Below are 12,870 nucleotides of genomic sequence, written 5' to 3' on the forward strand. Positions count from 1 at the left end.
CAAGAATGTTTCTTGATGCAATGATGAGATGGTTGGTAACTCTGAAGGGCAGTGAATTACCAAGTGGCTGCCATAGCTGCTGTTACACCACTGCTTGTACCTCAACACAGATACAACTGCTCTTTCATGAAACTTGGAGCTCTGTGCAAGTTACTCAGTAGCTGGAGACATCTTGTTGCATGTCACATACTAGACTTCTTATCACTTCCAATTCCCTGCTTTCTGGCCAGGACATGAATACTACAAAAATCCTCTGAGATGCCAGATGGTTCCCCCGTCTTTTAGGAGAAGTGCTGAGAAGCCTGTAGGAGGAATTTGCAAAAGATGAGACAACGATGGAAAGGACCTTGGGGTGCTGGTTGACAGCAGCTGAACATGAGCCAGCATGTGCCCAGGTGGCCAAGAAGGCCAACAGCATCCTGGCCTGCATCAGGAGTAGTGTGGGTTTGGCCTCTTCTCCCAAGTGAATAACGACAGGAGCAGAGGAAATGGCCTGAAGCTGCACCAAGGGAGGGTTAGACTGGAGATTAGGAAGAGCTTCTTTACCAAAAGATCAGCCAAGCATTGGAACAGGCTGCCCAGGGAGGTGGTGGAGTCACCATCCCTGGAGGGATTCAAGCAATATGTAGATGAGGCACTTCAGGGCATGCTCTGGTGGGCATGGGAGGTTGTTTGTGGGTTGTTTGTTGTTTGTTTTGTGGGGTGTGTGGTTGTGGGTTTGTGGTTTGTTTTCTTTCCCCTGGGCGGATGGTTGGACTCCGATTTTAGAGGTCTTTTCCAATCATGACATGTGATTCTGTCTGGTGCTTGTTGAGCTTGCAGAGAACACCTCGACTGAAGACGTATGGCATTAAGGGACCCAAACTTCTCCTTGATGAAATTAAAACAACAGCTTATAGGAACACAACATTCAGTTTTCAAACCTGGAATAAACGAACAAAAACTCAAGCTGTCCTCCACACGAGGACTCACTTATCTACTCTGGGTGAAAGGAGGGGAGGAAAGTAAAAGCAGCAACAAATAAAGACAAAGACAAAAAAGACAAAGACAAAAATCAAAGACAAAAAAGACAATCCTCAAACCCCAATGGATTCTTAATAACCTTTGCAATTGCAATTTGCTCTCACAGTCTGAGGGCACAAAGAGAAAAGCTTTCCAAGGACTAACACAGAGAAAACAGAGCTGACAGCAATGATCTACCAGTAATGATGAATACAAAACATGTTTAGGCTGTCCCTGTTCACAATTTTGAGAGAGAAAGTCTGCCTAAGACATCCAAATGATGTGGAGCTATTAGAGCTAACAAGAAAAGTCCAGAGCAGGTATCTGCTCTCCCACATAAGGGCCTAGAGAAGAAGGAAGGTAACAGCCACTTGGCTCATGAACTGTGCTTTACCACAGGACTTTCTTCTTCTGCTATCTGGAAGAAATTCCAAGTTTTTCCACATTAGCAATTACAAATCTGTTAAGAAAAAGGGACAGCATTATGGAAAGTGAAAAACTCTTACCACTGTAATAACTTCCAGGTCCTTTAAATAGGTCCGTTCTGTAGCAAGAATCTCCTTTGCTATGAAATAGGCCTTGTCAGCTGGAAAACGCTGAAAGGACACACAGTGAGCAAGAGGTATTAAAATATAACTACTCTATTTATTACTAAGCACAAGCTCAAACCTCACATACACTTCTTCCCCTTGCTGTGTGCCAATGGAGCACTTAAATGCTAACAGGGCACCTCTATTCAGGATTATATTCTCTAATACTGACTTTACTATCAAATACTATCAGTATTTCAAGATTCTTAAAAATAATGTCACTTTGTGAACTACCATTTCAAAAGCAAGGGAGCACTTTACAAAAATATGGGCACAAGCTGGAGCACAGGAGGTTCAAGCTAAACATATGGAAACACTTCACTGGGAGGGTAACAGAGCCCTGGGACAGGCTGCCCAGAGAGGCTGTAGAGTCTCCTTCTCTGGAGACATTCCAAACCTGCTTGGACATGTTCCTGTGAGATCTGCTCTAGGGGTCCCTGCTCTGCCAGGGAGGTTGGACTAGATGACCTTCAGAGGTGCCTTCCAACCCTCACCACTCTGATTCTGTGACTCTGTACAGAGGACAGATTTTGAGCAGAGCTCCCTGTGATGCTGGGGCTCCCAGTGGCTGTTCCTGCTAAAACAGTGGGAGGTGGTCCCAGCAGCAGACACCAAGACCCCTACACCAAGGGGCAGCAGAGACTCCTGCCACAACAGTGAGATACACACACCCCCAACCAAACCTTCAGCACAGAAATTTTTAACACTAACCAACAAGCACTTCTGTACTACCACAAAACATAACGTAAGCAACAACCAGTGAGCACAAAGCACAGCTCCTCACCTGAAACCATCACTCTTCTCATCATATAAAATCCCAGTCATGTCATTATCTTACCTTACGTTTCATTTCGTCGTCCTCTTCTATCCTGGCACCACCAGCATCACTGAGGACAGGACTCAGAAGAGGAGATGAACCCTGGCCAGCTGCATTCAAGTTCACCTGAAACGCTGGGTTCAAGCCCAGGGAACTCTTCAGCATGAGGGAAGAGAGCTGGGGATGGTCCACTGGGAGGCCTAGGTGGGGAGAGAACAGTAAGATGGAGTGGAAAAGGAGAGAAAATGGTTCTGAAGACAGCACATTTAAGAAGATCACCCACTGTTACTGTAAACCTCAACTCCAATCACACATTATTAAAAAAAAGGCCAAAAAAAAAGAAGAAAAAAAGGCATGTACACCTAAAGACTGAAGTGCATATTTCAAAGCAAAAGAGCATTCCCTGTGACCCAGCTACTGTGTGGCAGCACAGTAAAGACAGGCACCTTTACAGTTGCTTTTAAGAGAAGGGATAAATTGCTCAGTGTCTAGGGAAAAGTGCTCAAATCCCACTGGATTTTGTGGAAAAGCAGCAGGGTTCACAATTTAGGATTACACTGCAGTAGCAACAATGCAGTGTATTGCTTTTTAAAGTAAGAATTTTTCCTTTTTAAAGTAAGAACTCCTTTTCACTCCAGGGAAAAGCTACGACAAACCATTCCACTACTCTCCACTCCAGAAAAAAAAAATCCAGAGGTTAAAACTTGGTAAAAATGCACTCAGAAATCAGAGAATCTCCAAAACTGTACCAAAAGGAGAGGTAAACATAGTGCCATACAAAAAAAAAAAAAAAAGACCATGCAAGAGAATTAATTTCTGGCTTTTCTAAATATATGTATTAATTGGATGGACATAATCCAAAACTTGTCTGATGCAGGAGTAACAGGAGCTGCTTTGCTTTGGGTTACTAATTATCAGACTCTTTTTTATATTGCTATTTCATTTCATTTGTGGACTCTAGAGATTTCTGACATATAAGGTACCACCAGTGAATTATTTCAGCCTATGAACAGTAGCTGCTCTCCTCTCTCCTGCAGACTCCTCACAAACAGCATGCAGACACTCCTCAGGGGCTCAACAACTGCTCAAGAAGCTCTGCTTTTTGGGAACAAACAAAGGCAACAGACACTCCAATTATTCACGCTACTCCCACAAAATTCCTGCCAAACCTCCCCTCTTTTGTTGTTTGTTTTTTTTTTTCTGATCTTCCCTATGATAAACAGACAAGCTCTGTCAGATCAGGCAACTGAAAAGCACTTCAGTATCTACCATTTCACCAGGCTGCTCCGTGCTCACAACCCTCCCCAGCACCATTTGTTGTGTGTTACAAGCAGAGAGCAAGGGCTACATCCAACGGACAAACCGAAAATACCAACTCAGCGTTCCCAGACTATTGAGAAAATCATGTCAAAAGTCTTTTTTTAAAAAAAACAACAAACAGTTCCTGTGGATATCCAGTAACTCTTGACACAGATATGGGTGCTGGAGGAGGAGCTGGGACTTTTTGGTTCAGTACTGGCAGGAGGGGCTGCTGCTCTCTGGCTCAGGAAGCAAAAGCAGCGCAAGGCTCCGGCAGCGCGACAATGGCGAGGGAGCCCGAGCACATATTTTCACATTGACAAATGCAGGAAGCTAAACAGTGCTGCACTCAGTCACCTGGAAGAGATTCCTATCATCCAGGCTGCGGAGTTAACTATTAATACACTAGTCAAGCACAGTCATTCTGGAGTGGATAGCTTCCTTGTTCCCACTGCTTTTAATATTCTCACGGAAAAACAACGTCTGGCCTTTGTTTCACCTACACGGGGACAGGAGTTTATTGAAGTTTGCTTTTCCATGTCAGGGAGGCCTGAACAACAGCTTAAAACCAAACATGCTACAGGCTTACAGGGGTGAGTAGCTTCTTTAAATTCTTGGAATTTAACATGATGTAGCGACATGTTCCAGAAACTGTAACTTGAATTGCTTCTGCTTCTTTCTGACCAAATGTTCGGATACAGGGGGAGCAAAATGGATAGAACTTGCTACACACAAACCCCAGCGCCTGCCTGTGTCAATCCAGTCGTTCTACTTCTTATGACCCCCAGCAGAAGATGGCCTTTAAATTCATTTTAAACACCTTCTCACTTGTATCTGACAGCAAGAACCCTGCTGCCCAAAGCCAGAGGGATTTATGAAAGTGAGCAGCATGTTCAGCTCCTCGAGAAGCCTGAACAAGGAGCAGGACTCAGGATGCAGAAGCACAGAGCTTCCCCTCACTCCAAGCCAGGGAGGAGGGTCCCACCTACAGCTGCAAATGTCTGTGGCTTCTTCAGGGGCAGGACTGCCCTTCCCCTCCATGTCCATAGCTATAGGAGGGCACCCTGTAGCCTCCTGTTTATTTCCCGAGGATGAAAACAGTAGAGAATTCAGGAACTGTTAAAGCTGCAACTTGTAACAGGCTGTCAACTTAAATAAGCAAATTCTGCAAAGGGAGTTTCCGAGGTTAGTGTGACTTCCCAAATTGGTCTCTCCTAGGAAGGACTACAGAATGCAGTGGAGCAGGTTGGGTGAGCTTTTTTGCTGAGGTTTAAATGTTTTATATGAACTCAATATGATGACGTATTTCGGCCGCTGACGTTAAACCAACTGACACTTCCATTCTCACAGTCCAACAGTATTTCTTCACTAGAGCAGCACAGGGGGGAGCTCTCAGTCAAACAGGTAAGATGTACAGCAATCCTCTAGTCTCCCAGGGAAGGGTGGTGAAGGAAGAATCTGTGCAACAGCTGGAGCAGCCATTGCCATTTTCGACAGCTCTTCAGTGCAGGAAGCTCCTAATTAGGTAGAAATATTGGTGTGTAGATCAAAACCCATGAATTATTTCCTCTGCCATCAAACCCTGCTGCACTGAGGTCTTCCCTGCCCTGCAGGCAGCAGCATCTTCCACGTATATTACATGGGGCAATTCTCTGAGAGGGACATTTTCACCTTTCAACATTCTGCACTAAGTGGAAATTTATTTGTTCCCTACATGAAAAGTCATACCACAAACCTCCCAAAATTGGGAAGCTTCACTGTAAGCAGGAGTCAGGGTTTCCAAGCAATGACCTGGGTATGCAGTGACACAACCCAGCCCCTCACAGACACAACTGCATTCTGTACATGGCAAACTTCTGCTTCCACATCACACACAAATACACTGAACTCAATGCAACATCAAGAAATGTGTCAGTTCACTGTAATATTCCTCATACTCAAAGGTCTTTAAGAACACTAATAGTACTGAGTTACAATCACCTACCCTTAAGCAAACAATACCACAGTTTCATGTGATAAATGGAGGAAAGTCACACGTTTATGGTTACCTCCAGGATCTGAAATGACTACCCTTCTTTCACCACACTCCCCACCTTGTAAAGGCTACACCATTTGCAGGGAGGAAAGAACAGGCACCTGTGGTGACAGACTGCAACTTGTAAACCTTTACACTGTCACAGTGTTCAACAGGAATTTCTTTATGCTGTACTGACAGCTTTGACCTGCCTGAGCTCAAACTACCAGTTTGCACAAAGCTCTGTTGGCAGCATCACTGGCATGAACAGTCAGGGTTTCAACTGAAATCCCTCATTTATGTCAGGCACATCTTTTCCCTAAGACTATGTAAAATTGGTTTACCTTTGCAGCAAAATCAATCAAAGCAAAGTTCACCAAATTCAACCCCTGCAATAAAGTAACATAACATGCTATGTTCTAAAATGTGTTCTGAAATCTGTTCAAAAACAAGTCAGAGCCAATTCCACCCAGTAATTCCTCCTTGCTGAAAAGCAGTTTTTTGGAGTGGATGTCTTAATTTTTTTAATAAATTAAGCAAACTTAATAACAGGAAGAATTTATTTAAAATGTCAATTCAAATTGGCCTAGAAACCTGCTCAGTTTACTCATGCAAGTACTACTAACCTTTTTTTTTAAAAAAAACAATGTACGTGTGACTCAGGAATAGAGGATTTAACCCAGGCATTAATCACAGACTCCTAAAGGAGAAGTTTCAACTGAGAAAAATATGCAATTGCCTCCATATCCTATATTTAAAATGAAGGACATACTTGCAACAAAAACAAACATGCAGAAGACAGTTCAAGGGAACTACCCAGTTTGAAAGAAAATGTCTCCACAATAAACAGGATTCCTGTAACAAAATCTGAACTTTGAGTCCCATTTGTATCACCAGCAAAAGGTTTCCACAAAATAGTAATTTGAAAACCACACACTGATATTTGCCCCATCTGTGCTCTACCTGTAACAAAGGTGTAGAGGAGGAAAACTGCCTGGGCCAATTTGGTAATAAAACCCTTAAGAAGCCTTGACTAGGAGAACAAATATTTATTCTATTTCAAACACAAGGGTAATGAAAAATAAAGCTAAAAAGCCCATGTTGTCATTTATATCAAAGTTTTCCTTGTTTTATTGCATAAACAATTAAAATTATGAATTAGTACAAATCTGTAGGTTCATAACCAGCAATCTGAACAGACACAAAGATATTAAAAATCCCAGCATGTAATTCAATAAAACATTTACTGTATAAAAAAAGTTCAAGAGATCAATTAAGAAATTCCAGCCCTCTTTGTTTCCTTAAGGTAATCTTTCCTGAAAAGAGTAGCACCTGTTGGACTGGGGAGCCAGTCTCCCCAGGGTGTGTGTACCCCTGTACCTATTGATAAATGGGCATTCTGTGTTTCTTTCCACTCTGCAGGCCTGTCACAAGCCACCCTCTCAGCTGCCACCTGAGCCTTGTGCATTCAAGCAACAGCAGAATATTGTGACTTTGGCAAATGTACAACACCACCTTCCCCACACATCAGGTTCAATTAATGCTCCAGATTTGAAACCTGCAAAGCTACAGCTCACCTGGTGGGCTAATGCTACAGCAGCCCACAAGTAGATAAAACAATTAAATGGATTTTTTGATCCATGTTTGGAACTGCAAAGTCTCCCCATATTCATACAGAGAGAGTGTATGTATACCCCTACATACACACTCAGCATAGTGTGAGATAGATCTACTAAAAACTACAGGTAATGGCAGCTAAAGAACTACAGTGAAAATTGTAGTGAATAGTGATTCATTCACTCAATACCAGATAGTTATGGCTTGGAACTTTTTGCAAAATGACAATAATGGGAATGACTTACCGACAGGTTTGCATCAAAAAACGTAACATTCTAGTGACTTTTATTAGTGTCTCCACAAATTCTTCCCCTTATCAAGACTTGCAACTAAACAAACAACTACCACCAAAAAAAACCAAAACAACAACCAAAAAACCAAACCCAACACCAAACAAAAATTAAGCCACCAACAAAACAAAACAAAAAATATCCCTTAAACAAAATCACCTATTACCACAACACAAATATACACAGGAAAAGGATCAATACTTGGTATTATCCAGCAACTCTGAAATCCACTGGAAATTAAAGTGAAAGTTGAGAGCAGATTCATATATCATCTGATTCCATCCTAAGATAAAATATTTTAAGTCCTGGGAAATACACAGCATGTATTATTTGAATGAGTATTTTAAAATTACAGAGGCTACATATGACAGGTAACACAGGCTAGTAAACTTTACCAGTGTTAAACTGGGTGGTGGATACATCAGGGAATATTCTATGACCCATGTTCTGTGCAAATTCAGAGTTCCACTAACTGCATGCACAAGATCAACAATGTTCTGATTAAGTGCTTTATGTTTGATACATGTGTTCAAGCATAGAAGGGTTGTAAGGATATACATAGAGGACTACAGGTGCAGATTAATCTACTCACTGAAGACACACATTTCTGAGTGTCTTTTGGTCACACTGGAATGCACAAGTACTGCAAGAGAGCAAAACCTACCAGCCTAACTCATTTTGAAAAGCCACTAATATCGACATACTTTCTACAGCTGCATGTATTTGCTAAAACAGGAAGACAGAAGTGGAAGGATGGAAAGCAGCCCTGTTTTACTGAGGAGCAGGAGCAATGGCTTCAGCATGCTCCCTTTGCTGAGCTACTGCTTCAACAGCTGATGGATATACAGTTTGGAGCAGCAGAACAACCCTGGAAACCCCAGCGGTTCTCCATAAAAAAAACCATACCACTAAAACCTGTTTATCAACTAGCATGTAAGTACCTAGATATGTTCTCCCCAGCCTCCTCCAGACGGGGGCAGAAAGCAAACATGAAAGAACGTACCTTTCAGAAATGACACTGTTGGAAGGAGGAGAGGATGACCACTCACTACTTGTCACACACAAGTGAAGGTTTGCACCTAAGCTTTCATGTGCTCTTACCACAGCTCCTCAAATTCCTTCTCAAAGTGAGCATGCATGGGATGTTCACCAAAGATATTTTGATTTTTTCTATGTAATCTCCCCCTTTTTTTCATGTCATGTGACTCCCACAGCAGCTTTTGCTGCACAGGGTCTGCAAGGGGCCAAGCTCTCTTGGTTAGGTGGCAAGCACCAATTCCACAGTTGCCAGCACACTACTCACCTTCCTGCACAGGAAACCCATGGGGTCAGGATTAAAACACCATCAGTACAAAGTTTTAGTAGTATAAACACTACAGAAATAAACCAAAACCAACTGCAAGGAGTAGCACTGAAAACTCAGTGGCACCACTGGTACTAGGGACACAACCACACTGCACCCAAGTGCACCAGTTCCCTCACGCTACCCAAGACAAACAACAAAGACAGACAATGGTGAGCCTCTCCTTCTCACCTCCTCCTGCCACCTCAAGAGACAGCTGGGGAGAAAAGGATGCCTGGCATAGCTCTAAGGCAGTAAAATAACTCACAATTGGTGCCCGAGTTCACTGTGAAGCACTGAGCAGCTCTGTTCCCTTGAAGGCAGGCTGGTTTTTCTCCATCTCTACTGGAAAGTGAATCAGAACTTATCCCTCTGGAGAAAATTATGAAGAAACTCTTCTCACAGCTTCCTGACTATAATAAAAACTCTACTTAGGAACTACATTTTCTCCTCCTTTGTGCCTCTCTTGGAAACCACAAATAAAATGATAGAGCTAAGCATGCAACTATGTCCTCAGAAGCCATCTAGCTTTGAAAACTAGAAAAGCCCAGAAAGAAACCACATCAGCTATATGCTATCCACTAGCAACAGCACAGAGCAGCTGCCAGGGGCACAGGCAGCAGCACCCAGCTCTCTCACACAACCTGCAAGTACCCCATGGTGTGCAATCCCAGCAAGTGATACCAGTCCAGAGGTGCTGACCAGCATTGTCTTTGTGCAAGCATCCCAAATCCAGGTATCCAGAGCAGCTGGATGATGAGAAGGATCAGTGTTCCTGGTGGCATGTCTAACTAAAGCCTTCATCTGACCAGCTCCATACCTGGGTCAAAGCTCCCCTCACCCAACCACCTCTGTTCTCACCTCTGGATATACAGATCTTTCTCCAAGCTAAAGGACCAAGATGCTTATCACTCCCATTCCTTTAGAAAACAAAAGAAGCATTACATTAAGACTATGATTACTTTTTAATTTCTTTAAAAAAATCCCTGAGATTTAAAACTGCCAATAAAAGATCCGCATAACTGCAAAATACAAGAAGCAAAACACTGAAGATGCCTTTTCAAATTAACTACATTGCAAGAAAACATCCTGGCAAGCCTTCTCTCAGGATTGCCAAGTGTGGCTATTGAAAACAGAGGCAGCTTTTCCCCAAAATCTTTTGAAAACCTAGAGATTGTAGTTGCATTTGTTCCCATATTAAGCAATTCTAAAATATGTAGAGAGAATGCCTGTGATTGAGGCACAGAACATAAAATGGAGGCAGACATGGTTATCTGTAAATAGCTGAATTCTTTTCTTAAGAGATAAGGAAATAAACAGCTTTCCTCTAAATCTTTAGGTAAAGGTGTTTGTCCCTGACTCTTACCACCTCCAAGAGAGTTTGCAGGCAGAAGTATTTGTTTTCTGTTCTTCTTCTTTTTCAAACTACATAATGTAGTTAGCTGTGGGAAGGAAACCAACTGCCTAAGAACATGCTTCAAGGTACCAGCTCTGGACCCAACTGAGGACCTCCTCCAAGTGCCTCTTTAGAAATGTCCCACCACGCATCCACCACAGCATCTCCACAGGTATGAATAAAGTCACACGAAAAAAAGTCACCCACAAAACCGGTACCACTTACAAACAAAAAAAGAGCAGTCAAACTGCTGTACCTTCCTGTAGGTCCAAACTAAGACTAACTGTAAACATGCTTTCATTTTCTGTGCCACTGGCAAAGGAGACAGATTTCTCAGGGAACAGCAGCAACTCCACTCAAACACAGTAACCACAATGTAAAAGCAAGTGCTTTGAAGAATCATCATACTTTAGTAAAAACTACACTAGAAGAAATGAGTGACTAAAGGAGGTTTTACCTCCTCCTGTTCTACCATACCTTGAGAGGAATTCTCTTGATGGTTTAGTTACCAGAATTTTGAGAAATAATAGTATTTTTTAAAAAATGTTTGAGTAAAGAATGAAGGTCTTTTAACGATATATCAAGACCACATTTAAGAAAACTGATATGAATAATATTGAGTATAAAGTTATGCTTGTAAGCTGCTTATTTTGGAGACATTGAGTGCACTAGTACTGCACTCACTCCTCCTGGAAACTGCAAAGGACTCAAAACTGGGCAACAGGGAACCCCAAAACAAATGGCTGAATGAGAAGATGCTTCCCATCACAAAGTTTTGGTCAGGTGTTATATATTTCACACTCCTGCTTGTACAAAAGCAAAATACTATAAAAAAATGCTATTACAAGCTGAAGCTCAGAATTTCACCCCCCCTGAATCCATCAGGTTGGACATTTCATAACTATTACTGTTTTGTGTCAATAAATGCTGCTAAATTTCATATGGCCAGTTCAGTAACTGCCTTTTCAATTACACTTTCAAACTCACAGATCAAGTCTCATGCCAAAGTTACCTGACTAAAAAACAAATAATCTGTAAAAGCAGTGAAGCTCTAACTGTTGCCTGCAGTATTCACTCCTCCTAAGATCTCAGTTTCTCAGGCAGTTTACACTATTTTTCTGAATACAGTTTCTATTTTAAAGAAGAAGTTAAAGCTAAGAGCAGGTTTAGCACCACCTGTCTTCCACAGATAAAGGACACTTTCATCAAGTCATTTATAAGTGTTTTGATTTTTTTTGCAGAGTGATTAAATAAAGAAAAAGGTGAGACAAAATGGAATGGGGATTAAGTGCTTTTATAGTCTTTGCATATATCTCCACACTGCTGCAAAGCAGAAGGTTACTTGTTTGTTGCTTAATTTCTGAAGGCACTTTGAAGTCAGAAAATACAATGATTGTCTTCAGAAGAAGTTTTGGTGACTGCTGCTTTCCTTTGTGTACACACTCCCTCTTCTAAAGTTATTTATTCTTCAAAGTATACCACAGACATGTTGCATAGGTTGATGTTTTAAAATTTTCCTTCATAGTTGGTTTGAAGATTGTCCATTTTTTGGATCGTGGAAACAAAAAAAAAACAAAATGAGGATTCTCACTGCATAGCAGGAAAATAGCTAATTCACTGGATGTGGCTGCTTGTTAACAAGCAAGGGCAAAAGTGACTGTTGGATTTGGTTCCTGGAGGAACTGCATATTATATCAGACCCTTGCAGATACGTTTATAGTCAAAGAAATCCTTCAACATACTGTAGTTTGTGATGTCTGCATGAATGAACTAGCTGATGATACTTGCAGTATTTTGAGAACATCACAGCCTATTAGAAGACATTCTTGGATGCACAGTGATGCATACAATGGAGCAGCAAAGCTAGGATGCTTGGAGGGAAGCTGGAGAGGTACTTTGGAAAAAAAAAAAAAAATCAATGACATTATGTGATTTAAAGTCCAGCCATTGGATTAGAGTTTTCTTGCTTAAAGTGACTGACATCACACCTTCTGCACTTCTAAGCCTGAACAGTATAGAGGGATCTATCACAAAAAAATCAAGAATCAATCAATTAATTGGCATGTGCCTTCTCCGTCCAGTCTTCTTGTGTGAGATTTTTTAAATTATTCTGAAAGTCAAAAGCAAAATTTTCACTGGTGGCTTGAGCAAAAGGGTTGCTAAAGAAAAGGTTTACATCCAGTGGTGCAGCAGTTTCGGAGTCCCAGGAGTCCGTGTCTGTGCTGCTGGAGTCTTCTGTGGTGGTAGGAGGACAGCTCAGCTGCTCCAGCTGGTCAATAATGTCTGTGAACTGAAAGGCTGAGCTGGACTCAGAGTGGACTGAGTAGGCAGGGAAGTTCACCATAGAACTGGCCTCTGAATGGTTGGCAGAGCTGTAGGTGTGCAGGGAGGAGGGACCATTGAGAGGCAAATTATTGAGGGAGCTGCTCTCAGAGCGGTTGTTGATGAGCGAACTCGTTTCGGAAGGGCTCAGGAGGCTCTGCATTCTGCTTGCTTGGGCCTT

General features: G+C 42.0%; 1 protein-coding gene across 7 annotated transcripts in view; it reads right to left on the reverse strand.

Annotated features, from left to right (window-relative positions):
- The window catches only part of FARP2 (FERM, ARH/RhoGEF and pleckstrin domain protein 2), a 62,561-nt gene that overhangs the window by 13,191 nt on the left and 36,500 nt on the right, over positions 1 to 12,870 (reverse strand). For 6 of the 7 annotated variants that reach the window (XM_051627012.1, XM_051627014.1, XM_051627013.1 and 3 more), the window contains exons 14-15: positions 2,431 to 2,609; positions 1,509 to 1,598 (exon numbers count right to left, since the gene is read on the reverse strand). In XM_051627012.1, the coding sequence (XP_051482972.1) occupies positions 1,509 to 1,598; positions 2,431 to 2,609 (269 nt within the window). The remainder of the gene's footprint in view (positions 1 to 1,508; positions 1,599 to 2,430; positions 2,610 to 12,870) is intronic. The other variant, XM_051627015.1, reaches the window with a different exon arrangement.

This window comes from Apus apus, chromosome 8 (genome assembly GCF_020740795.1).
Source record: "Apus apus isolate bApuApu2 chromosome 8, bApuApu2.pri.cur, whole genome shotgun sequence".
Taxonomy (NCBI): Eukaryota; Metazoa; Chordata; class Aves; order Apodiformes; family Apodidae; genus Apus; species Apus apus.